This window comes from Urocampus carinirostris, chromosome 3 (genome assembly GCF_059441175.1).
Source record: "Urocampus carinirostris isolate Australia breed hairy pipefish chromosome 3, RoL_Ucar_1.0, whole genome shotgun sequence".
In the NCBI taxonomy this organism is placed as follows: domain Eukaryota; kingdom Metazoa; phylum Chordata; class Actinopteri; order Syngnathiformes; family Syngnathidae; genus Urocampus; species Urocampus carinirostris.
This window is the reverse complement of record NC_142351.1, coordinates 38,442,960-38,466,493: the sequence shown is the minus strand read 5'-3', so window position 1 is coordinate 38,466,493 and position 23,534 is coordinate 38,442,960. Positions and strand designations below refer to the sequence as shown.

The following is a 23,534-nucleotide window of genomic DNA, read 5'->3' as shown; positions in this document are numbered from 1 at the left end:
CATATATATATATCTCATCTCATCTCATCTCATTAGCTGCACCGCTTATCATCACTAGGGTCGCGGGGGTGCTGGAGCCCATCCCAGCAATCATCGGGCAGTGGGCAGGGGACACCCTGAACTGGTTGCCAGCCAATCGCAGGCCACACAGGGACAGACACATCGCTCGCTCATTCACACCTAGGGACAATTTGGACCGGCCAATCCACCTTAAATGCATGTCTTTGGACTGTGGGAGGAAACCGGAGTGCCCGGAGGAAACCCACGCAAGCACGGGGAGGACATACAAACTCCGCACAGGAAGTCCAGTAGCTGGATTTGAACCCACACAGGAGGTTCCCAAGACCTTGGAACTGTGCCGCACACGCACTAACCACTGCTGGGATGGGCTCCAGCACCCCCGCGACCCTACTGAGGATAAGCGGTGCAGCTAATGAGATGAGATCATCTCATCTCATTCATCAATCATCGGGCAGTGGGCAGGGGACACCCTGAACTGGCTGCCAGCCAATCGCAGGGCAATATATATAAAATGTACCTTGATTTGCAAAATAAAAATATATTGTTGAAAAAAGTTACGCGAGTTTTTTTAAAATATCCTCTTAACACTGATTTTTAATTGAAAATAGTTTTAACAATACGTTTCGTATCAGCTGTTAAAAATTCAATGCAGCTGTTTGTAACTTCTATTATTGTTCATAATTCATTTAAATTGTTCTTTTGTGATTACAAAAAGACTTTTTTCGTTATTCTATGTTTTAATTAAATTTCCATAATAATAGCGCGTTTTAATGCTTACAAAAAGTTACCTGCATGAAAATAAGACTAAAATAAGCAAGTTATGATTTCTTGAATATACAGTTTGCCTAAACGGAGACGTTGACTTCACCAATATGGCCGCCACGTAGGCACGCTTGTTAGCTGACCCCCAAAGCACGCTGACGTTCTGTGGTTAGCACTTCTTAACTCGGAAGTGGTTCTTCGGGCATTTCCGGGTCTCCGATCATTCGACAAGAAAAGTGTTGCGAGAAGATGCAGCTTCACTTCACTAAAGATGCTTTACCGAATTCGGTCAGCGGTGACTTTCATAACCTCAACAAATTCAACGAGCAGGTAAAGCTGCCTGATATTTTAATGACGTTTGGCCATTTTTAGGGGCTTTTTAAAAATCAATTACAATCTCCTCAGCTTGTCAAATGTTGATCAACAAACTGTTGTTGTTTACAGCAATTTGTCCGTCTGATGGAAATTCTCTTCCAGTTTTTGTTGGAACCTAAGGAGGTAAACGCACTCAATCGAATTTTTTTAAATGTGGAACTGTTGCTTAATTTATTCTGTATTCTGAAACCTTTCGTGATTGATAACTTCGCAAAAATCACAGAATTGAGGAAGGGGGCAAATACTTTTTCACGACACTGTATATTCGTAGTGTGTATTTGCATTTGTGTGCAGACAGAAAAGTTGATGCAGCAGCTGAGTGACTTTGCAAGTGAACACAGGATGAGCGTGAGTCCACTGAAGAACCTTATGAAGAGCGTCATTCTAGTGCCACAAGGTGATCCTCAACGCTATCATTAGAACGATTGTATTTTGAGAAACGATTTCATACCTGGGCAGCACGGCGGCGCAGTGGTTAGCGCGTGTGTGACACAGTTCTGAGGTCGTGAGATCAAACCTCCTGTGTGGAGTTTGCATGTTCTCCCCGTGCTTGCGTGGGTTTCCTCCGGGCACTCCAGTTTCCTCCCACATTCCAAAAATGTCAGGTTAATTGGCCGGTTAAAATTGTCCCTAGGTGTGAATGAGCGAGGGAATTGTCTGTGCTCTTTGTGCCCTGTGATTGGCTGGCAACCAGTTCAGGGTGTCCCCTGCCCACTGCCCGAAGATAGCTGGGATGGGCTCCAGCACCCCTGCGACCCTACTGAAGATAAGCGGTGCAGATAATGGATCGATGGATTTCATACCTGTCAACCTGTACGTTTTTCCCGTACAAATTACGTTTATTATGTATTTAAAGACATGTATGACGTACAAGAAAATCTGTACGGAAAAATGCAAATTGGTCAATTATGAGTACCATCTGGTATACACTGACGGCAAATCAAGTCAAATGAGTTCGCCGCTATCTCGGTATTGTTTTTTTTTTTCGTTTTCAAACTAAGCGAGCGGTTTGATGCTACTGCGCGTATGCAGCCTCGGATTTCATGCGATACTTATGGAGTGAAAGGAAGTCCGTCTCTTTTTAGAGAACTGGCTTTTTCGGCTCAAATCATTAAAGAGAGAAGGCTCACTTGCTTTGATGCGTTATATCACGATCTATTATGTTGTATAAAGAAGTTAAGAGAAAAAGGAAGTGTAAAAGGAGAAAATGAAAAAGACAGTTTTTTGTTTATGCCTTTAATCAGTATATTACCAACAATAATTTAATGCAGAAAATGAATTAATAATTTGAATAAGAAAATGTATTATTCTACTTAATTATATTTGCATGTAGTTTTTCCTTCTACAGTGAACGTCCAAGCTACTTCATTTTTGAACTTTTTTTATAATAAACCTCATTCATGTCGAGCAACTCAGTATCTCACAACAAAATGTATCATATATATTGTAACATTATGTGTGTGTATATATATATATATATATATATATATATATATGATATAACGAAACACGTGTACAATATAACATGTTAAACTACATAAATAAACACGTTTAAAAAAAATATATGGTGTAAGAATTTATTTGTATTTTGTAAGGAAAAATACGACAGTTTGTAACGGCATGGAACCGTGGAGGTTGACAGGTATGTGATTTCCTTCTAGAACTTGAAACAATTGGCCAAAGTTTGTACAACAGAATTAACGCCTGAGACATTTTCAACACTTGTACTTTTGAGCTTTTATGAACATTTAAGTAAAAATGTTGATATTGAAGTGATTAAATCAAAGTATTTGCTCGAACAGCTTTGGTTGACTACTGCGAATTCTGCGTATTTAATGGGATTTTTTTATATTGATAATATGAGTGATTGTACTCTGGATATCGGTCACTTTTATTCTTGTTTGCGTGAAGCACATTGTAAAGCACTTTAGGAGGTCTTCAGTGACTTGAAAAGCGCAATATAAATCCAGACCACATACCATTTACTATTTTCTCAAAGAATGGTATAAACAGTGACTGAAATAACGTCTGCCTGGACACCCGGGGCATGCATCTTTTACGTCGGGCGTACAACTTACAAAACGTCTCCGCCCAGGTGGCCGACAACTTTTTCAATAAAGAAAGAAAAAAAAAAGAAACGAAAGATTTTTTTTTCTCAAACCATACGTTTGCTTTCGTCCAATTTAGAAATCTTCGTTCGGTTTGGAAATTTCGGTTCGTTTGGAAATTTGCATACTCGGCAGCCAATCGGAAGCCTGCATTGAATAACTTTGTGCTTCCGGTCTTTCCTGAGCGTTATAAGGTCATGCATTTGCATATCATTTTGCAAAGTAGACGCACAGAGAACACATGAAAAATGGATAAGTGGTTCAGAATCAAGACAAAACCTCAGCCCCATGAGAAGGATTCAAAAGAAGCTAACAACATTTATGACGCTACAAAACGTATACGTACATTAAAAGCATCGTGGAAAGATAAGTTCACGTCGTTTGTAGCAGACGACGCAACGCAAACATTGCATTAATGAAAATGAGTAAATACAGGTACATACTGATGGCAGATGAACAACAGCGATGTCATATACATGCAATGAATGTTATTAGTAGATTTATAATAAACTTAATTTTAAAGTATTGTTCTGTTATATATTCTGATTATCAATCCTTAATATTTCACAATAATGGGTATTTTTTGCGATGAGTGGTCTTATTGTGTTTCAAGTTGTTAAAAATGGGGCAGGCAACTTTATGGCTGGCCAGGCATTTTTTCAGAGTTGTCATGAATTTCAGACACTGGTATAAATGTTTTTCCTTTTCAGAGCAATATTTCCATTTTTTTCACAAAACTTCAGTGCATAAAACACTCTTATGTTAAAACATGTTTCCTTCAGGTGCAATAAAGAAAAACCTGACAGCTCATCAACTGAAAGAAGATCTTCAGACCTTAGGTACCTTACCTGTGTACCTTACAGTGGAACCTCGGTTCTCGACCATAATCCGTTCCATTTCTTTGTACGAAAACCGATTTGTACGATCACCGAAGTCGTTTTTTCCCATTACAAGTAATGTTAAATCATTTTAATCAGTTCCGTACGAAAGATTACGCTAACATGAACGTGTAAAAATAAAAAAATCAGGTCGTTTACACGTCATTTAGCACCCGGGTCTCCACAACAAGTGGTGATCAGTTAAAGGATAAAGAAAAGAATTACGAGTAGGATTTCTTACATTGGCGGTTTTCTGCAGAAGCAATACTGTATTCCTGAAAGAAGGGAAACTCGCACACCTTCTTCATATTTTGCTTTTATTTATTTCTTAAATGCAATAGTTGTACGCACTACTCCTCTTTTTTCACCTGTAGCAACTTTGCTGCTTGCACCAACCTTCTTCCGAGACATAATTAGGGGTTAAAACACTCCTTTCACCGCTTTTGAAAAACGAAAGAGGAGAAGGAGTGCGTGTTGTTCTTCACGAGGGGTAGGAGCAATCTACACTCGTACGCCGCTCAGCATCGCCCCTAGCGTACCGGCGTTCGAACTCCGATTTTTTGAACGAAAAGCGAAGCAAGAATTTCTCGAAATTTTTGGTCGAGAACCGATTTGTTCGAACTGAGAGGCGTTCAAAAACCGAGGTTCCACTGTATAATGAATTCACACTGATGCCAATGAATACTTGGGCTTTATGACTTCAAGGTATTTTTTAGAAAATGACCAGTACCGCTAGCTGTTAGCATTAATGTGATTTTTTAAAAAGAAAAAAGGTATTTCCAACTTGTCAAAGATTTTTTGAAAGACTTATTTAATCAAGCTCTGACAATCTCCAGCTATTAGCTCTTTTCAGCCTCACTCTGTTGTCTGTTGTCGATGGCGAGGGTTAACAGTAGTTATCATGTCCAGTTGCTGGATGAAATTCATCCATGCTAATGCAATAAAGTATAGAAATAGACATTCAACTTTGTTGAAGTGGTATCCTTCGGGTCTCTGTAGTGTGTCTTCTTCGAATGCACAGACTTGAGATTCATTCTAAGCTACAACAACCTCTCGTGGTGAATATTTACACATTGTCACTTTAATATTTGTCATAGGTTTTATTTGTGTTTTAAGCTTTTGAATTGTGTTACATGTGGCGTATTTTCTGATTCAGGACGCACAGAAAACCCCAGAATTTTCCCAGTACTTCGAAAAATTTTGAAAATGCATGATTACAATAAAATGCAACTACATATGGTAACCTTTTATAAACGAATCAATTCAATTTGGTGGAAAAACAAATTAAATAATCAATACATTTTTATTTTTCAGATTTAAAAAAATATCTTTAGCTGTAATTTCACGCGCTTATGGTTCCTTGTGCTTTCTATATGGAAAATATTTCATAAATGGCTGTTTATTGTCAGGAAAATACAGTTATTGAAGGCAAAACCGCACTCATTTTTTTTCTTCTGTTTTTGTTTGTTGGTTTGGCTAACGCAGGACTTCACGAGGACAAGGCAGTTCATTTTTCACAACAGGTCACTATCTCCTGAAAAAACCCGACATGTTCCTTTTTTTCCCCATTGATTCCCTTGAGCATGTGTCAAACCCTTGCAGTGGGAAGAACACCGTGGCTTGTTGTGCAGGCTGGCAGCACGACAGACGCTGACAATCAACCGCCTGGTGGACATGGAGTGGAAATTTGGCGGTGAGATGAAATGTTGGATTATTCAAGGACGGGCGAGTTTTGATTTCATCTGTAAAATTGGATCAAGCCCTTACAATGCCTTATTTCGAAATTACTGTAGTTGCTATCAGCCACACTTATAAAGCCGTTTTATAATTAGGGACTCAGAAGCAAAGAATATTTATTCTTTCCAAATAATGTGGTCTCAAAGCTTCTCTGATGAGACGAATATTGGGCAAAACATACAAGAACTAAAATATTCTCAAGTACAGCAACAGTTTTTTTCTTGTTCATGACTGCTTAACTCGTGTCGAAATCGTAGTACTAATTATACATCATAGAATATTATACCGTATTTTCCGCACTATACGGCGCACCGTGTTATAAGGCGCACCTTCAATGAATGATGTATTTTAAAACTTTTTCCATACACAAGGCGCACTGCATTATAAGGCGCCACAGTAGAGGCTGTAGTTACGTTATGCAACAATTAGATAGTGCCGCACTAAGGGGAATGTCAACAAAACAGTCAGATAGGTTAGTCAAACTTTATTAATAGACAACAAACAAGCTTTCCACAACTCCATTCACTCCCAAAATGAATAAACAGCTGTTTTATTATTTTCTCTGAGGTAAAGCATTTTCGTGACACATCTTTAACATCTTTGAACAACAGCAAGGCATAACATTACACTTTTCCTCCATTTTGTCAACACGCAAAAAAACGTCTGATACTGTTATGGTAAATTAAACGTTAGTGCAATCGCAATATAGTGACACTCGTAATGTGCAAAAACAATATCAAGTGCAAAACAATAACAATAAAGCAATAACATAATAACTGTAAATTGTGAAACGTAAAGAGCTCATCCTCATGCTTCCTCCACTTGCTGCTGCTCTATTTCCGTGTTCTACTGCGTGACTGATCGCCTTGAGTTTAAACTCTGCATTGTAAGCGTGTCTCTTAATAGGAGCCATTTCAGGGTCTTTATACAAACGCACAAATAAAAGAGAATCGTTGTTTAATATTTCTCAGTATGCACAGCGCACTTCTTCTTCTACGCGAAAAATGGAGTCGGTGGCTGCTTACCGTAAGTTGCGAGACCTGTCGCGGCTCAATATTGATCCATATATAAGGCGCACCGGATTATAAGGGGCATAGTCAGCTTTTTAAAAAAAAACAGATTTTAGGTGAGCCTTATAGTGCGGAAAATACGGTAATTGGTTATGCTTTCGAAATTACATCATCATAATCTGAGAGTCATTATTTTTGTTTTCATTATTGTTTTGAGGATAAGTTTTATATTTTTCGAGATATATAATTTTGTATTTTTGTAAATAAGTTCACTAAGGAGACCAAGAAGAGGGCCGCGATTGACGTGGATGGATGGTGTTATGAGTGCACTGCAGGGAAGAGGTCTAAATATAGTGGAAGCAAGAGTTGTTGTTGGTGATAGGAATGAGTGGAGAGGTTTTGTAGAAGGATAGTGGCATGTTTAGACGCGTTCTAAGGGGACCTGTATGATGCAGCAGGGGTAAACCAGTGAAATATGTCGGTCCCTGTTGTTGAACAAAAGAGTGTGTTGTGTCACCCTGACCCGAGTGACGTGGCCGCTTTTTTGTGTACCGTTTCATTTGGACTGACAAAAGCACGACCAACTTGGGTGCCCAGGTGCTTACTTTTTCCCTTTTTATTTTCTTTGTTTTTGTGTATCTGTTTGTCTTCCTGTCGGTCACCCCTCTCGAGTGATATGACCAGGGTTGATGGATAGTTGATAGATAGTAAATAAGTTTCCTCCTTAGGGTGGCTGGGCTCTCCCTTATCGATAAGGTGAGAAGCTCAGTCCTCCGGGAGGGACTCTATGTAGAGCCACTGCTCCTCCGCATTGAGAGGAGCCAGTTAAGGTGGCTTGAGCATCTGATCAGGATGCCTCCTGGACGCCTGCCTCGGAAGGTGTTCCGGGCATGTCCCACCGGCAGGAGGCCTCGGGGATGACCCAGGACATGCTGGAGAGGCTATGTCTCTAGGCTGCCCTGGGAATGCCTAGGAATCCCGTCGGATTAGCTAGAAGAAGAACTGGCTGGGGATATGGAGGTCTGGGCTTCCCTGTTAAGGTTGCTGCCCCTGCGACCCGACCCCGGATAAGTGGAAGATAATGGATGGCTGGATAGATATCTTTGTATTATGTTTTTATATTTTTACTTTTTATTTCCACATTTTTTTATATTTGTTATTGTATTTTATATTTACAGATTAATATTTTTTTAATTTATATTTTCCTATTTCTGTATTCATTATTTTTGTATTTTGTATTTATACATGTATGTTTTGTACAGTGTATTTATATTTTTATTATTATTTAATATTTTAGTATTTTGTGTTTTATATTCATAGATTAATAATTTATGTATTTTTTTTTCCTATTTTTGCATTAGTTCCTATATTTTTCTATCTTTAAATGTTTACTTTCATTATTTTATCGACTACCATGTAAGTACTCACTATTTAAAAAATGCCTGGCTGTGAACGAGTTCGAATATTTCCATGTGACTCCACAGTGACTGTCGGCACCAGCGAGATTCAAAAAATGAGCAACATCTTTGTCCAGGTAATAACACATACAGTTTACCTGGGAGCCCAAAAAGCAATGCTAATTATTTTTTTTTAGTTTGGTTGTTTATGTCAGCTGATGTTTTTGTATTTTCTTTGCTCACAGCTCAAACTGGTTGTCCAGAAAGGGAATGTCACAGAAAACATCTACATGGGTGAGAACCTGTAGTCATTTGTGCCTATGGGGAAATGCAGTGGTTCATTTTTTTCCTCTGGCTATTACAGAGTTGACACTCCCACAGTTTTACCACTTTCTGCACGAGATGGAGCGAGCCAAAGCCAGCATGGATGCTTTTAGCTAAGTGGTTGTGATTGTGTGTATGTTTCTATTATCTCTTTCTTTGTTATATGTTCGGCAGGGTTGGGTAGGGTTACTTTAACTTGATTACTTTCAATTACTTTTGGATTACTCCAATACCAAATATGCTAATAAAAGACAAAATAAACTAAATATGAATAAAATTAATAAATTTTGTGCAGGCTTGGGGAGTAACGGAATACATGGAACGGCAGAAATTATGTTGGCAAGCTGTTTGGATTTATTTTCATTTTGTTTCTGTCGCATTTTATGTTAGTTTTGCCAGAGATCAAAGCCAGGAGAGGAAGTTTACCACGTGTTGTGAGTCATAATTTTATTCATTAGTTTCTTTTGTCTTTTATTAGCATATTTGGTATTGGAGTAATCCAAAAGTAATCAAGTTAAAGTAACCCTACCCAACCCTGATGTTCGGTCACATTTTTGGGGGGGTTTGTACCAACAATGATGCAATTTAACCTAATTATAAAGATGCAGTAAACATCCATTCCAAGAAAGAAGAGCAAACTTCTATTGTTCGGTCAAATTTGATAGCACAGTATTTATTTAAAATGAATATATTGTAGCTTTTATTAAATATTAAGAAGAAAAATCAAATAGTCATTTGTACTGAACATGTCGTTATACAATGTGTTGGTCCAACAAATTAAAGTGACAGTGTGTAATAAATCACCACTAGGGGTCATTGTTGCTTAGAATGGAGCTGAAGCTGTCCTTTCAAAGAAGACACAGAGCGCAGACACGGGCAAAATGACATGAAAGTTGGTGTCATTACCCGCCAGGGACAACAAAAGACCAAGTGAAGTGGATGCATCCGGAGCAGCTGAAAAGAGCCAACAACTGGACTTGGTCAGAGATTGTGTATGTGGATTTTTAACAGCTAGTGGGAGAAGCTACTAAAAAGTCAGGTTAAACGACAGCAAGCAGAAACCAGAATTTGTCGAGCGTCTGAATCGCTGAACTAAGTGATGTCTGCTTGCGTGATCATCCGTGAAAGGTGACTGACACTGAAGGATGTAGAAAGCTTTATTTACAATGAGCAACTTAGAACAGTGGGATGCAGCGAGCCATGGCCTGCAGCCAAGTGGCTTACATGAATGGCTAGAGAAGGAAACATTGGGGAATCATGGAACCTGGTGATCATCAGATGCAGGGTTCAGCTTTGAAGGGTAAGTGGCTTTTGATTGCTAAAAGCAACACCACGACAACATATCTTTGCAAATTGGTCATTCAGGCTACTGTCGTAGTAAAAAGGCAGCCAACCACGTCACTTTCTTCAAAATAATAATAATAATAATAATTTCCTTGTATTGTCATTCTGTGTAACAATGTACACAGAACGAAATGTCGATTGCATCTGACCCGATGCAGCCGCAGCCAAGAGAGGGCGCCGCCGACCACTTTTTAAGTCTTAGGAATGACTCGGCCGGGGCGCGAACCCGAACCTCCCAGTCTCAAAGCGGGCGCCTTACCATCTAGGCTAAGGTGTCTCAGGTTGTGTAAAATAAAACTAAGCATCCGTTTTTGGCTTTAAATATGTGTTTTTGCTTATTTTTTTGAATCAATAGTGCTTTATTTAAATTCATGAAGTATTATAACACCACTGAGGAACACTGTTTCACTGTTTATGCTACACTCAGTAGCATAAGCTAGCCAAAATTACTTTGTGGATGAAGTCTGTATGCTTCTAAGTCAGTCACTCAATCGAGTTGTATGTTTTAGAATTTTACCTTTATTTGTGATACGAATTCTTACTACTGGAAAAAAGTTCATCTCCTCATCTCATTAGCTACAACGCTTATCCTCAGTAGGGTCGCAGGGGTGCTGGAGCCCATCCCAGCAATCATCGGGCAGTGGGCAGGGGACACCCTGAACTGGTTGCCAGCCAATCGCAGGGCACACGGGGACAGACAACTCGCTCACTCATTCACACCTAGGGACAATTTGGACCGGGCAATTCACCTGAAATGCAGGTTTTTGGAATGTGGGAGGAAACCGGAGTGCCCGGAGGAAACCGACGCAAGCACGGGGAGAACATACAAACTCCACAAAGGAAGTCTGGAGCTGGATTTGAACCCACGCAGGAGGTTCCCAAGACCTCAGAACTGTCCTACACCACTTACATTGCATATTACCGAATTTTATTGCAATATGTATTCTGTGTAGCACTATTTAGATATTCTATATAACACGCTACAGTGGGCATTTGCACGTCACACTGGGTATTTGTATATTGTATTCTTTTTGCTTTATTATTGTATTGTTCTCAGCTCAGGGATGCTGCTGGAAATGTGAATTTCCCTTCGGGGATAAATAAAGTATCTATATATTTATCCATCTATCTATCTATCTATCTGTGCCGCACACGCGCTAACGACTGCCCCACCGTGCTGCCCTGGAAAAAAAATGAAAAATGAGATTTGCTCTTCGGGCCCTTCAAATTTTATAGCCCCAACTGCATATATTGTACTTACTTATATTTTTAACATACAGTATCGTCCTTCTTATTAAAGTTGGTATTGTTATTTATTTTATTTTTTAATTAAGTTTTTTTTTTACCATTAGGAGTGGCTTAATAATACACATTCTCCCTTTAAAAAGCGCACGATGTTCCTTTGTTATTCACCGTTCCCGTGGATCTGTGGAAAGAATGAAAGACATTGAATTCATCATTCTAAACATAAGGCCTTAATTTTCGCAAGTCTTAAACATGTGAACACAATAATAAGATTTCTATTTGCTTGAACTAAATATTAAGTACATTCATCAATTGTCTTTTTTTAAATAATTAACCTATTTACTTTGCTGTCAACATGGCGTGAACACAATAATGGAACTATCAAAACGGCGATTTGGTTTCAGTTGGGCCTTTTTGAGCAGACTCGTGTCTTAGGTCTACCCACAATACACATAGCAACTTCAGACAGAAACATTTACTTTGAAAGTGTACATGTCAACGCAAGCGAAGAACCGTCAGACAAGCTGACAGAGGGTGTCGCCATATGCAGGCAATACACAAAGAGGTAAGTATTAGTTTCAGGAGCGAGCAGCAGCAAGTCAACTGCAGGAGAGAGAGTGGGAAAGGTGAGATGGCACAACATTCATTTGGACAGGTAACTTAAAATTAGTTTTATCTGGTTATATCAGTATCAGAAATATTTTATTAACACTCCACTTATTGAAACATGAATATTTTGTTTGTTTGTTTGTAAATGATTCAAATTGAATCTTTTCTTCCGGCGCCGTCACGAATGGCAGCCACTCCAGCAGCTCCCGTGTTATTTTCGATTGTTCTCGATTGTTCTCAGCGCAGGGATGCTGCTGGAAATGTGAATTTCCCTTCGGGGATGAACAAAGTATCTATCTATCTATCTATCTATCTATCTATCTATCTATCTATCTATCTATCTATCTATCTATCTATCTAATGGGTTGTACTGTACAAGACCTTTTCCTCACACTGCCCTCTGCTGGCTCCCTCTGTGCCTTTGCAAAACATTCCTTATTTAGTGTGTCACGTGAAAAAATAGTGTTATTATGTTTTATTTAGCGTTTCCTTGTGGTAAGAAAAACTTGGGTGACTAAAAACACAAGATTGATTGGAATAATAAGCGAAAATTCACAAGTTGTTATGTAAACGTGCACTTTGTAACTCACTCTTAGTCAAGAAAATTGTATTTATTTTACAAAACGGGCACTAAATATTACTGTCCATTTAAACTGTACATTTTGAATACAGTCAAAATTCCAAAACATACAGGGAGTGCAGAATTATTAGGCAAGTTGTATTTTTGAGGATTAATTTTATTATTGAACAACAACCATGTTCTTAATGAACCCAAAAGTCTCATTAATATCAAAGCTGAATATTTTGGAAGTTGGAGTGGGGCTTTTTTAGTTTTAGCTATTTTAGGAGGATATCTGTGTGTGCAGGTGACTATTACTGTGCATAATTATTAGGCAACTTAACAAAAAACAAATGTATACCCATTTCAATTATTTATTTTCATCAGGGAAACCAATATAACAGCTCAACATTCACAAATATACATTTCTGACATTCAAAAACAAATCAGTGACCAATATAGCCACCTTTCTTTGCAAGGACACTCAAAAGCCTGCCATCCATGGATTCTGTCAGTGCTTTGATCTGTTCACGATCAACATTGCGTGCAGCAGCAACCACAGCCTCCCAGGCACTGTTCAGAGAGGTGTACTGTTTTCCCTCCTTGTAAATCTCACATTTGATGAGGGACCACAGGTTCTCTATGGGGTTCAGATCAGGTGAACAAGGAGGCCATGTCATTAGTTTTTCTTCTTTTAGACCCTTTCTTGCCAGCCACGCTGTGGAGTACTTGGATGCGTGTGATGGAGCGTTGTCCTGCATGAAAATCATGTTTTTCTTGAAGGATGCGGACTTCTTCCTGTACCACTGCTTGAAGAAGGTGTCTTCCAGAAACTGGCAGTAGACTGGGAGTTGAGCTTGAGTCCATCCTCAACCCGAAAAGGCCCCACAAGCTCATCTTTGATGATACCAGCCCATACCAGTACCCCACCTCCACCTTGCTGGCGTCTGAGGCGGACTGGAGCTCTCTGCCCTTTACCGATCCAGCCACGGGCCCATCCATCTGGCCCATCAAGACTCACTCTCATTTCATCAGTCCATAAAACCTTAGAAAAATCCGTCTTGAGATTTTTCTTGGCCCAGTCTTGACGTTTCAGCTTGTGTGTCTTGTTCAGTGGTGGTCGTTTTTCAGCCTTTCTTACCTTGGCCATGTCTCTGAGTATTGCACACCTTGTGCTTTTGGGCACTCCAGTGATGTTGCAGCTCTGAAATATGGCAAAACTGGTGGCAAGTGGCATCTTGGCAGCTGTACGCTTGACTTTTCTCAGTTCACGGGCAGTTATTTTGCGCCTTGGTTTTTCTACACGCTTCTTGCGACCATGTTGACTATTTTGAATGTAACGTTTGATTGTTCGATGATCACGCTTCAGAAGCTTGGCAATTTTAAGAGTGCTGCATCCCTCTGCAAGATATCTCACTATTTTTGACTTTTCAGAGCCTGTCAAGTCCCTCTTCTGACCCATTTTGCCAAAGGAAAGGAAGTTGCCTAATAATTATGCACACCTGATATAGGGTGTTGATGTCATTAGACCACACCCCTTCTCATTACAGAGATGCACATCACCTGATATGCTTAATTGGTAGTAGGCTTTCGAGCCTATACAGCTTGGAGTAAGACAACATGCATAAAGAGGATGATGTGGTCAAAATACTCATTTGCCTAATAATTCTGCACTCCCTGTATATATAACAATTAAGGACTTTAGAATTAAATATCCCATAAAAAATACATTTTAAAATCAATGCATATTAAAGTACAAATATGTAAAATAGAAACACAGTAAAGTAAAAGAAAGGGAAAAAACACACCTCTGGCTCCCGATTAACCACATTATTACCTGCATACACACAATAATTATCTCAAAGCTCAGAGAAACCATGTAAGGAAAACCTTCAAAATAGTTGGTTAGATTTACAATATTTTTTCTATGTACTGTATTTTCTAGACTATAAGCCGCACCTTAACTTCAAATTGGTCAAAAACTTGAAAGTGCGTCATATCTGGTGCACCTTTTAATATACTGGAAAAAATGGTAGACAAAATTGGACATGGATAGTTTTAATTAGAATACTGCATACAGCAACTGTTATGCCTTTGAGAAACATATAGATTGGTTTTCGCTTGCACTCTCGTGGTTCACATATTACTTGTGCAAAAATGCTTGTTTCATTTTGACCAAGGGCTTCTTCTAATAACCAAATTGCAACAATATTGTTTTTTGTCTTTATCCAACTCTCAGTGCTCTGTCAAATTGATAGCATCTCATAATTTTTTTAAATTGTGTGTTTAATCTATCACATGAATAATGTACGGTTTACAATAACTTGTATGAGGTCACTGATCCGCCTTTAGGAAACACATAGAGTCATCTTGGAATGCCCTCTTTTGGTAAACATGTTATTTATTTTTGCTTGAAGAAAAAAAAAAACAGAACTTCAACGGCAGCACAGACGCCGAACTTTGAATGTTTACTGCGAATTTTTGTCACCGTTGTCCATGGCACCCAATTGGCCCTGCCCCGTTTGGCACCGGCTGCGGCTCATTGACTGATTGGCTTCCCCCCCATTTAAGCTCATTGATCTCACTCACCCTTAGTCTGTCAATGAACCTTTGCACCCGCAAGACGTGTGTTTTGACTCTGTCCGGTTTCCGGCTTGTGTATCCTGTCCGGTATCGATCCCGTCTGTTTCGTCCTATTTTGATACCGGTCTCGAGTGTCTGGTATCATTCCCGTGGATCTCGTACTGTGTGTTATCCGTCTCTAGTATCCAATATCTGTTATCCATCCTGTCATTCCCGTTCCGTCCGTTATCGACACCATCTGTCCGGTATCGGCTCGTTTAACTGGTATCGATCTAGTTGGTCTTTTGCTTCCTGTTCCACACCAGACTGCTGTATTTTTCTTCCGCCGAGCGATCGCCGAATCACTGGCGTTTGTGTTAATGTGCATGACTTCCCCATTCCTGTAAAATAAAGCTCGTGTGATAAGTGTTATGCTTCTGGGTTCCCTTCCAGTTCCGGTTCTTGACGATTTTTTTGTTGTTGCGCTTCGTTCACAAGCTGTCGAAAAAGGAGATTTTTTTGGGAGTGAGGACAGTAATCATTAATTCATTCACTAGTCAATTTCAGTGGAAAAGCCACATGACATTTATTTTTGTTCTCTAAAATAAATTATTTTAATTTAAAGTGTATTTTTTTATGCAACCTTAGCTCTTACTGTATTTTAATGCTTTGTTCCTTATAGTTCAGCGCCTTACATATGAAAACTATAGCACAAAACACAATTTTTTTGGGTAGGGCGTGCCTTGTAATGCGGAAATTATGGTATGTATTGTGGCTTACTTACAACACAACATCCCATCTTTTTAAATCTCAACTTACCAAAAGGATGAACAGCCAGCCAGACCCACATTAGGGAAGCCGCCACAATAACAGCTTCACAGAAAAAACACTGGAACATTTTTTTCCATAGTAATAATTATATATCATCACAGTTCACTGATCCCTTGACCACCTGGGTCGTCGGAGCATCATTTCCTGTGTCGTGTCTAGGACAAGTACAGCCGAGCGGCGCCCATCGCTCTTCAGGCCGGTTCTTTTGGGTAGGGGATTTCTCCCCAACATGAAACTGTGCTGGTTTCCATGGATACCAGTAGCAGAAGAAGCCTCCATTTCTGACTCAGATACAGCATCTTCATCATCCGGTCACTGTTGTTTACCATTGTAAAGTGTCATCCCGCTCTTCAGAGATTAACCCGATTTTAGCATTGACGGGCAGTGGTGTATGTGTGACTTAATATGTTGTGTTTTGTAAACTACATTATCAAAATCTGAGAGTCATTATTTTTACGTTTTTATTATTAAATGCTTTGAGTATAAATTGCCTTTATTTTTTTAGAGATTTACATTTGTATTTTTAATTTCTACATTTTTTTAATGTATTTATAAAGTAGTATTTTTTGGTTTTATATTTTGCTGTATTTCTATTCCCATCTTCCTCACCCCCACCTTTCCAAAAGGATGCACAGCCAGCCAGGCCCTCATTAGGCGAGCTGCCTTAATAACAGCTTCCCACACCTCTAGAGCACTGGGCCATTTTTTTTTCCAAGGGGAGGGTCGGAGTTGACTCACCGCATGATTTCTGCACAAACAAACATGAAACGACCCTGTGTGTTGTATGTTTGTGTGTGTTTGTGTACACCTATGCAACCCAACAGGGGACTTAAGCAATTACCACGATTAATCTTGCATGCACACACAATTTATACAGTGATACATCTTCTGCCAAAGTTCAGGGGTGAATTATTAAAAGCAATTAATAAGCATGAGCAGGCACAATTTAGTAAATGTGTGTGTGTGTGGGAGGGGGGGTATGCGGGTGTATGCTAGGAAGAAAAGAAATCGTAGATCTGTGTTTGACATATCTACGTCTGCCGATGCCTTTTATCAAGAAAATAATGTAAATGCACTGTTGAGTCATGTTAGCGGCATCATTTCAGCATTCTAAGCTAACACTAGCGTACAAGTCAAGTCATGTTTATTTGTATGGCAAATAAAGCACTTGGTCTACATTTGATCGGGCCAAGTTCTGTTTTTTTAGACTTAATACCCCAATGTGTGTTGTTTAGCAAGCTCTAGTGGTTGAAAAACATTTCATTTATTTAAATTAGGGGCTTCAAACTCAATTTACTTGAGGGCCACCGGAGCGAAGGTCTAGGTGAAGTTGGTCCAAGTTGGGTTTCCCACAAAAAAAGTTCATATAAAAGCATTCCACGGTTCTCAAATATAATTTTTTTTTAATTCCCACACAAATCAAGTCATGTTTATTTGTGTAGCCCTTAATCACAAAAGAGTCTCAAAGGGCTGCACACACCAGAGATTATTGCACTATTATTACACCATCCCTGATCTAGAACCTACATGAGGGCAAGGAAAAACTCAAATACCTCAACATGAAGAAAATAAAAAAACCTTGAAGGGACCGCACATGAGGTAATTCCCCCTTCCAGAATGACCAGGCTGCAATGGATGTTGTAATAACAAATAATAAACAGACATTATCAACAGGAAATATAGGTCATTTATAAGCTATGGAATAGAAGTGTGTTTTAATCCTAGATTTAAACAGTTCCACTGAGGTTGCAGATCAAATCTCAGCGGGCAGAGCACCCCACAGCACCGAGCACTGAATGGAGAATGGTCTCGAACTTGCGGATCTCTTCTTGGCTCTTTGGATCACTAGTAGACCAGCATTTTCAGAGCAAATGCTCATCAATATATAAGAATTAAAAACATTAATAATTAACATGAACATAAATATATCAATCAGTAATAAATTCATACATTATCCGCTAGGGCTGCACTTAAAGGGACAGTAAATACTACTTCACCTAGAAGGAAATGACATAAATGTGCGCATTCTTGCTGCTCTGGGTACCTGAAAAAAGAAAAACCTGGCAAAAGGCAGGCCCAAAAAAAAACATAAAAGAAAAATAATGATTTATTGTTCCTTCGAGTCTCTGTAGATTGTTTTTGTTTTATTTTTACCACATGTTTTTTTGGTGCAGCGACATCTAGTAGCCAAATAATACACTCTATCCTTTTAACTTTGATATTAAAGCCGGGGCCTCAAGCTGTAATCCTGAGGGCTGCAATTGGCCTCCGGGCTGCAAGTTTGAAAACTGATTTTGAATTATAAAAACAAATACCATGCACTGTTTCATATTAAAATCATACTTGATATGACAATGGCAGTGACCTGACAGCAGTGGCTGTCTGATAGAGGAAATATAATGAGCTGAAAATAACGAAGGTGTGTGGACTGATTAGGCACAGGTGGGAGTTGTCCAGCCACTCCCCCCAGGTTTGCACCCTATAGAGAGGAAAATAGTGTGCCAGGCCCTTACAAGAAATTTGGTATTTATACGTTTTTTTGGGCTTTACAAAGACTATATACTTCTTAAAAAATCAGGAAATATATTGAGGGACCTAAGGTTTTGTTCTGACATCAGCAAAACGTTTATTTACTTTTGAATTTCATTTTTGGACACTATCTAATCTAGAGGCAAGTTAACAATTAATTAACCGATGAATTGTTGATTATTGATGTCATTGTTGCATCACTAGATCAAACTGCAACACAGAAGCATAAGAGCAAGCCCCAAGCATCATTCGCCATGAAAAAAGGGGGACATTCAAAATGATTTGGTAACCATGGAAACGGAGCTAGCAAGGTCTGATATCGCACGCTGCTACTCAACTGCCACTGTGTCTTTGTGTGTGTGTCTGAATGTGGAGATAATGAGATTTGACTTCTTCCAATTAAGGTTTACCATAGAGTCAATTAATTAGTTAGGCACACTTATATGTAACATACTCACAAAGCTTCAAGGAATTTACACAGAATTTGTAGGAATGTGTCAGGAACCAGGAACAGACACGGGAACCCAATTGCGTTAGTTTCTTAGTTTTAGAGAGGGAAACTTAAGCTGGCACCCACGATACAGTGATCGTTGATTGTGGGGAGCAGGTCGCTCGGGACGCGGAAGTGGCACTTCTCTGGCAAGCGATAGCGGTGTCAAAGAGGGAAAAGCAGGTCGGGTTACCGGGGCGCAGGAGCAGAGACGTAGTCAAACGGAAACAGGTCGAAGCCGGGAACGTACGCGAGTCAAAAACAGGGAGTCAGGTTCGGAAGGCTTGCCTTAGCAGGAGCTGAAGATTCGCAACTATCGAACGGCTTCCACTTGGAAGCCGGGGGTTTAAAAAGAGAGTGACACCCAATCAGCTGTCCGGCTGTTGGCGCCAATTAAGCCGCCGCAGCTGCGCTTAATCGGCAATCATGACAGAATGAAAACGTACTTTCTCGCACACAAAAGACACTTTGCACAAGTCATTATTTATGCCGCAGAATGTCCGTGTCGCCCTTCACTATACCAGACAGGAATACATTTCAGTATCTGTTATATTACAGGTGACCATATAGGCAAGATAATGGTTAGCATTAATAGTGTAGTCACCAGCTCAATTACAGCTGCAACAGATCATTGCAGTATTCAAATATATATTGTATGTGGACAGTGGAGCAAATAGGTAGTAGGACAGGTAATAATCAAAAAGGCACATATTCTTTATCCTCGGCAAAGAAGCGGCAACACAATTGCACATTGAGTTGGTGAAAAGCTTTCTTCTTTGTTTTTAAGTCTGTGACTTTGTTATACTGCGCCTCAAGTGGAGATGCCAGGAAGTGAAGGATGTCATGAAAAGTCTGTGCTTTCAGTTGAATTTGTTTTAAATTAAGAAATGTGAGTTGCAAATGTTACACCCATGCTTTTGGAATGTAACCTTTATCACCATTACATTAAAAGCATTTATTTTACAACTATTGTGAAATTCCATCCATTATCTGCACCACTTATCCTCAGTAGGGTCGCGGGGATGCAGGAGCCCATCCCAGCTATCTCCGGGCAGTGGGCAGGGGACACCCTGAATGGTAGCCAGCCAGTCGCAGGGCACTCAGGGACAGACATTTCGCTTGCTCATTCACACCTAGGGACAATTTGGACCGGCCAATTAACCTAACATGCATGTTTTTGGAATGTGGGAGCAAACCGGCGTGCCCGGAGGAAATCCACGCAAGCAAGGGGAGAACATGCAAACTCCTTACAGGAAGGCTGGTAGCTGGATTTGAACCCATGACCTCAGAAATGTGTTACGCACGCACTAACCACTGCGTCGCCGTGCCGCCCTATTGTGAAATTGTCTGACACAAATTGTGTGCGTGTATGCCAAGAATGACAAATAGGATAGAGGCAGAAAAGAAAAAAATTAATCAATTAATTGGCACTAATATAAAAAAATGTTAAATGAATTGACGTCTTATCTTCTAATTTACGCATCAATAGATGCTCACCAAGCCTGGAGATGTTTGGAAAATTTAGACACGGGTCATTTGTCAGGCTAGGATCTTAGGATCCCTGAACTTTTACCAATGGCCAACAGAGGGTGACTCTGTCTTGTCTAGAGTTTTATCGTGTAGTCACCATACACGAAATCGTCATCCAAGATAACAATTTAAAATAAAACCTAATTGATAATATTAGTATAGAAATAATGGCTAATTTATAAATTCGTTTAATTTTTAAAAGATTTATTTGAAAAAGTATCTTAATATTTCTTTGTCTTATTTTTCCCCTTTTGAGTTGTTTTAATTACACGGTTATCCTGGAGTACCATATTTAATCTCGTCGTAAACAATTTACACTATGTTGTTTGAATGACAATAAATACTACCGTATTATGATTCTAGTTTATTACAGAATGTATGTACAGAGTCTTTCCCTTTTTGTATATTCATATTTGATTTTATTATTGTGTTAGCCTAGTTTGAAACTTCTTTGATCAACCTTGTACACCGGGGTTATAAAGACAATGTCTTTGTCATTTTTATGTTAATGACAAAAAAGACCATCTTGTATCATGATTTGTTTTCCCTTTGAAATAAAATAATTCTAGAGGGTGAAGAAATACACTTAATATATTGTATTATGGGGTAATTTAAAAGAGGAATTCTATTTTGATAAAATAAACGTTTTTAAATTTTATTTTGGTCAGAAAAACACTGCCTCTCGTTCTCTGTGACGTCACCAAGTGTGGCCGCGCCCCCACCGAGTCTTTGGGGGGTTGTGCGCGCGTACCGCTGCATCCTCCCTCCTCGCTTAGGCAGCACGTTCACGCACAGAACAACAATCATAACAATAATGCAAAATAACAACAAAAAATAATAATATTTTGATTTTTACAACCATTATCAGGAAGGGGTGAAGAGGCCAGGCGAGAAAAGCAACGCGCGCGCGCACCTTCCTCGCTCTTCGTCAAGGTAAGCGCAGTTGTTCATCTTGGCCGCGCGCGTGCTCGTCAGCTGTCATGTTGGCTTCACTTGTTCGGTTCTATGTTTTCGTGGGTGCGTGCGCGTGCGTGTGCGCGAGCCTGTTTGAGTGTCACTGCGGCTCCTTGTGCGCTATCACTGCTGCACATTGTTCTGCGAGTGCGCGTGCGCGTGCGTCTTTGCATGCCTGGGCGCCTGGTGCGCACTGGCCACGTGCACGTGGCCCCCGAACAAATGTCAATTCACTCGACCTGCTGGCCATATAGCCAATATCTATCTATCTATCTATCTATCTATCTATGATCCATTGTTACATCATATTTTTTTGTATTGTAATGTTATGTTTGTCATAGAAACAGTCGTTATATCTATCAATATATGTCTATACATATTGTTACATGTATCCATATATCTGTTGATATCTATCATTATTGTTGTATAATTATATCTAATGTTATGTACATCATTGCGTCCATCGTTATATTAATTATTTAATTGTTTTATCAAGTCAAGTCAGTTTTATTTGTATAGCCCTTAATCACAAAGAGTCTCAAAGGGCTTCACAGGTTATTACACAGACTATTTTTTCAGACTATCATTACACCATCCCCTGATCTGGAACCAACATGAGGGCAAGGAAAAACTCAAAAACCTCAACATTAGGAAAATGAAGAAACCTTGATAAGGGACTGCAAATGTGGCATCCCCCTTTCAAGATTACCAGAGAGCAAAGGATGTTGCAATCACAAATATTGTCCAAGATATTGATATTGTCCAAGAAAAGTATAGGTTATTCATATGCTATAGAGTAGAAGTGTGTTTTAAGCTTAGATTTAAACATTTCCACTGAGGTTGTTGATCGGATCTCAGGGGGAAGAGCATTCCACAGCACCGGGGCCGGGATGGAGAACGCTTTCGAACCAGCGGAACACTTCTTGGCTCCTGGGATCACCAAAAGACCGGCGCTCTCAGAACGAAGGCTTCGGACCGGAACATAGGGGGAAATCAGATCTGAAAGATATGAGGGAGCAAGTCCATGTATGATTTAGTATAATACTAAGAGAACCTTGAAATCACATCTTAGGCAAACAGGGAGCCAATGCAGGTTAGCCAAAATTGGCGTGATGTGATCGGACTTTTCTGTCCTAGTTAAAAGCCTCGCTGCAGCATTTTGTACCAGCTGAAGACTCTTGTTCTGGACTTTGGGAGACCGGAGAGTAGTGCATTACAGTAATCGAGACGGGAGGTAACAAACGCATGAATTATAATATCCGTATAGGACGAATTTTAGCAATGTTGCGAAGATGGAAGAAAGCGGTTCAAGTAATTTTCTTCACCTGTGTTTGAAAGGACAGATCGGGGTCAAATATGACACCTAAATTTTTAACTGAGTCACTCTGTGTGATGTGACATTTGTCAATGTTCACAGCAGTTTTTGAGAATAAGTCACAGCATATCTGTTTTATCAGTGTATGCATGATTTGTATTTTTCTCATTTCATTATATTTGGAATCGTCTTGAAAAATAATCCACAAAAACACGAAACATCGAATATGCTTGTCTTCATTGTAATAATTGTTTCTTATTTTACACTATTTGTCATATTTACCCGGGAAAAAAAATCTTAAAATGAGCAATAACTACCAAATAATTCAAAACATTCCTAGTTTTTTTTCTTGTATTGCCTTATTTATTCAATTATTTTTTTATTATCTGGGAAAATGAGAAACAGGAAGGAGAATTAGGTGACAATTATGTTTTTTGATTTTTTTGATTCAGTGTTGTAAGTTGGTGAGTGGCCTTGCTGAGATAAGGGTCCAAAAGTTCATGGTTCAACGATTGAATGAGCTTTTGAGCAGGTTTTTATGGGCTGATTTAAGGCCAAATGTCTTGTAAAACGGCTACATAATAGCATGTTAGCATTTGAGCCTTTACTATTTACACCCATTTTGCTATTTGCTAGAATGTTAGCATGTCAGCTATTGTCTATGACAAAAGTTGCAATGTCTATTTTATCATTGTATTCTGTAGAAAATCTTGCTACTGGTTAGGATCAACTCCCAACAACGATTAAGTGTTCAAAACTGTTCATTTAATTTTGCTGACAATCTGTGTTTAATAATAAAGGGAATGTTCATCCTGTTGAATTTTTGGTTGGCACTCATCAAATTAGCAAGTCACATCACTTTTTTTAGCTAGCTTCACTTAAGCCGCTGGCATCACTCCTGCACTTAATGCTTAAAAAATAAGCAGCTGATGGCACTTTCACATACCTTAACTA

The 23,534-nt window shown here is 39.3% G+C and overlaps 2 protein-coding genes across 2 annotated transcripts in view; both read left to right on the top strand.

Moving 5' to 3' along the window:
- Positions 1-950: 950 nt before the first annotated feature.
- commd7 (COMM domain containing 7) lies at positions 951-9,415 on the top strand. Its single transcript, XM_088331741.1, has 9 exons — positions 951-1,113; positions 1,228-1,281; positions 1,453-1,555; positions 4,049-4,105; positions 5,630-5,667; positions 5,747-5,837; positions 8,376-8,425; positions 8,534-8,582; positions 8,653-9,415. The coding sequence occupies exons 1-9, from the start codon at positions 1,033-1,035 to the stop codon at positions 8,727-8,729; spliced, it is 600 nt and encodes a 199-aa protein (XP_088187867.1). The 5' UTR covers positions 951-1,032; the 3' UTR covers positions 8,730-9,415.
- An 11,641-nt stretch (positions 9,416-21,056) lies between these two features.
- Positions 21,057-23,534, top strand: part of LOC148369628 (nucleolar protein 4-like) — a 59,932-nt gene continuing 57,454 nt past the window's right edge. Inside the window, exon 1 of the mRNA XM_088331740.1 lies at positions 21,057-21,244. The gene's annotated coding sequence lies outside the window, so the exon portion shown is untranslated. The remainder of the gene's footprint in view (positions 21,245-23,534) is intronic.

Bases quoted from the DNA above. Each gene is read 5' to 3' on its own strand.
- commd7 (XM_088331741.1), top strand. From the start codon at position 1,033: ATGCAGCTTCACTTCACTAAAGATGCTTTACCGAATTCGGTCAGCGGT. The intron at 1,114-1,227 runs GTAAAGCTGCCT...TGTTGTTTACAG, and splicing joins TCAACAAATTCAACGAGCAG to CAATTTGTCCGTCTGATGGA. The intron at 8,426-8,533 runs GTAATAACACAT...CTTTGCTCACAG, and splicing joins TGAGCAACATCTTTGTCCAG to CTCAAACTGGTTGTCCAGAA.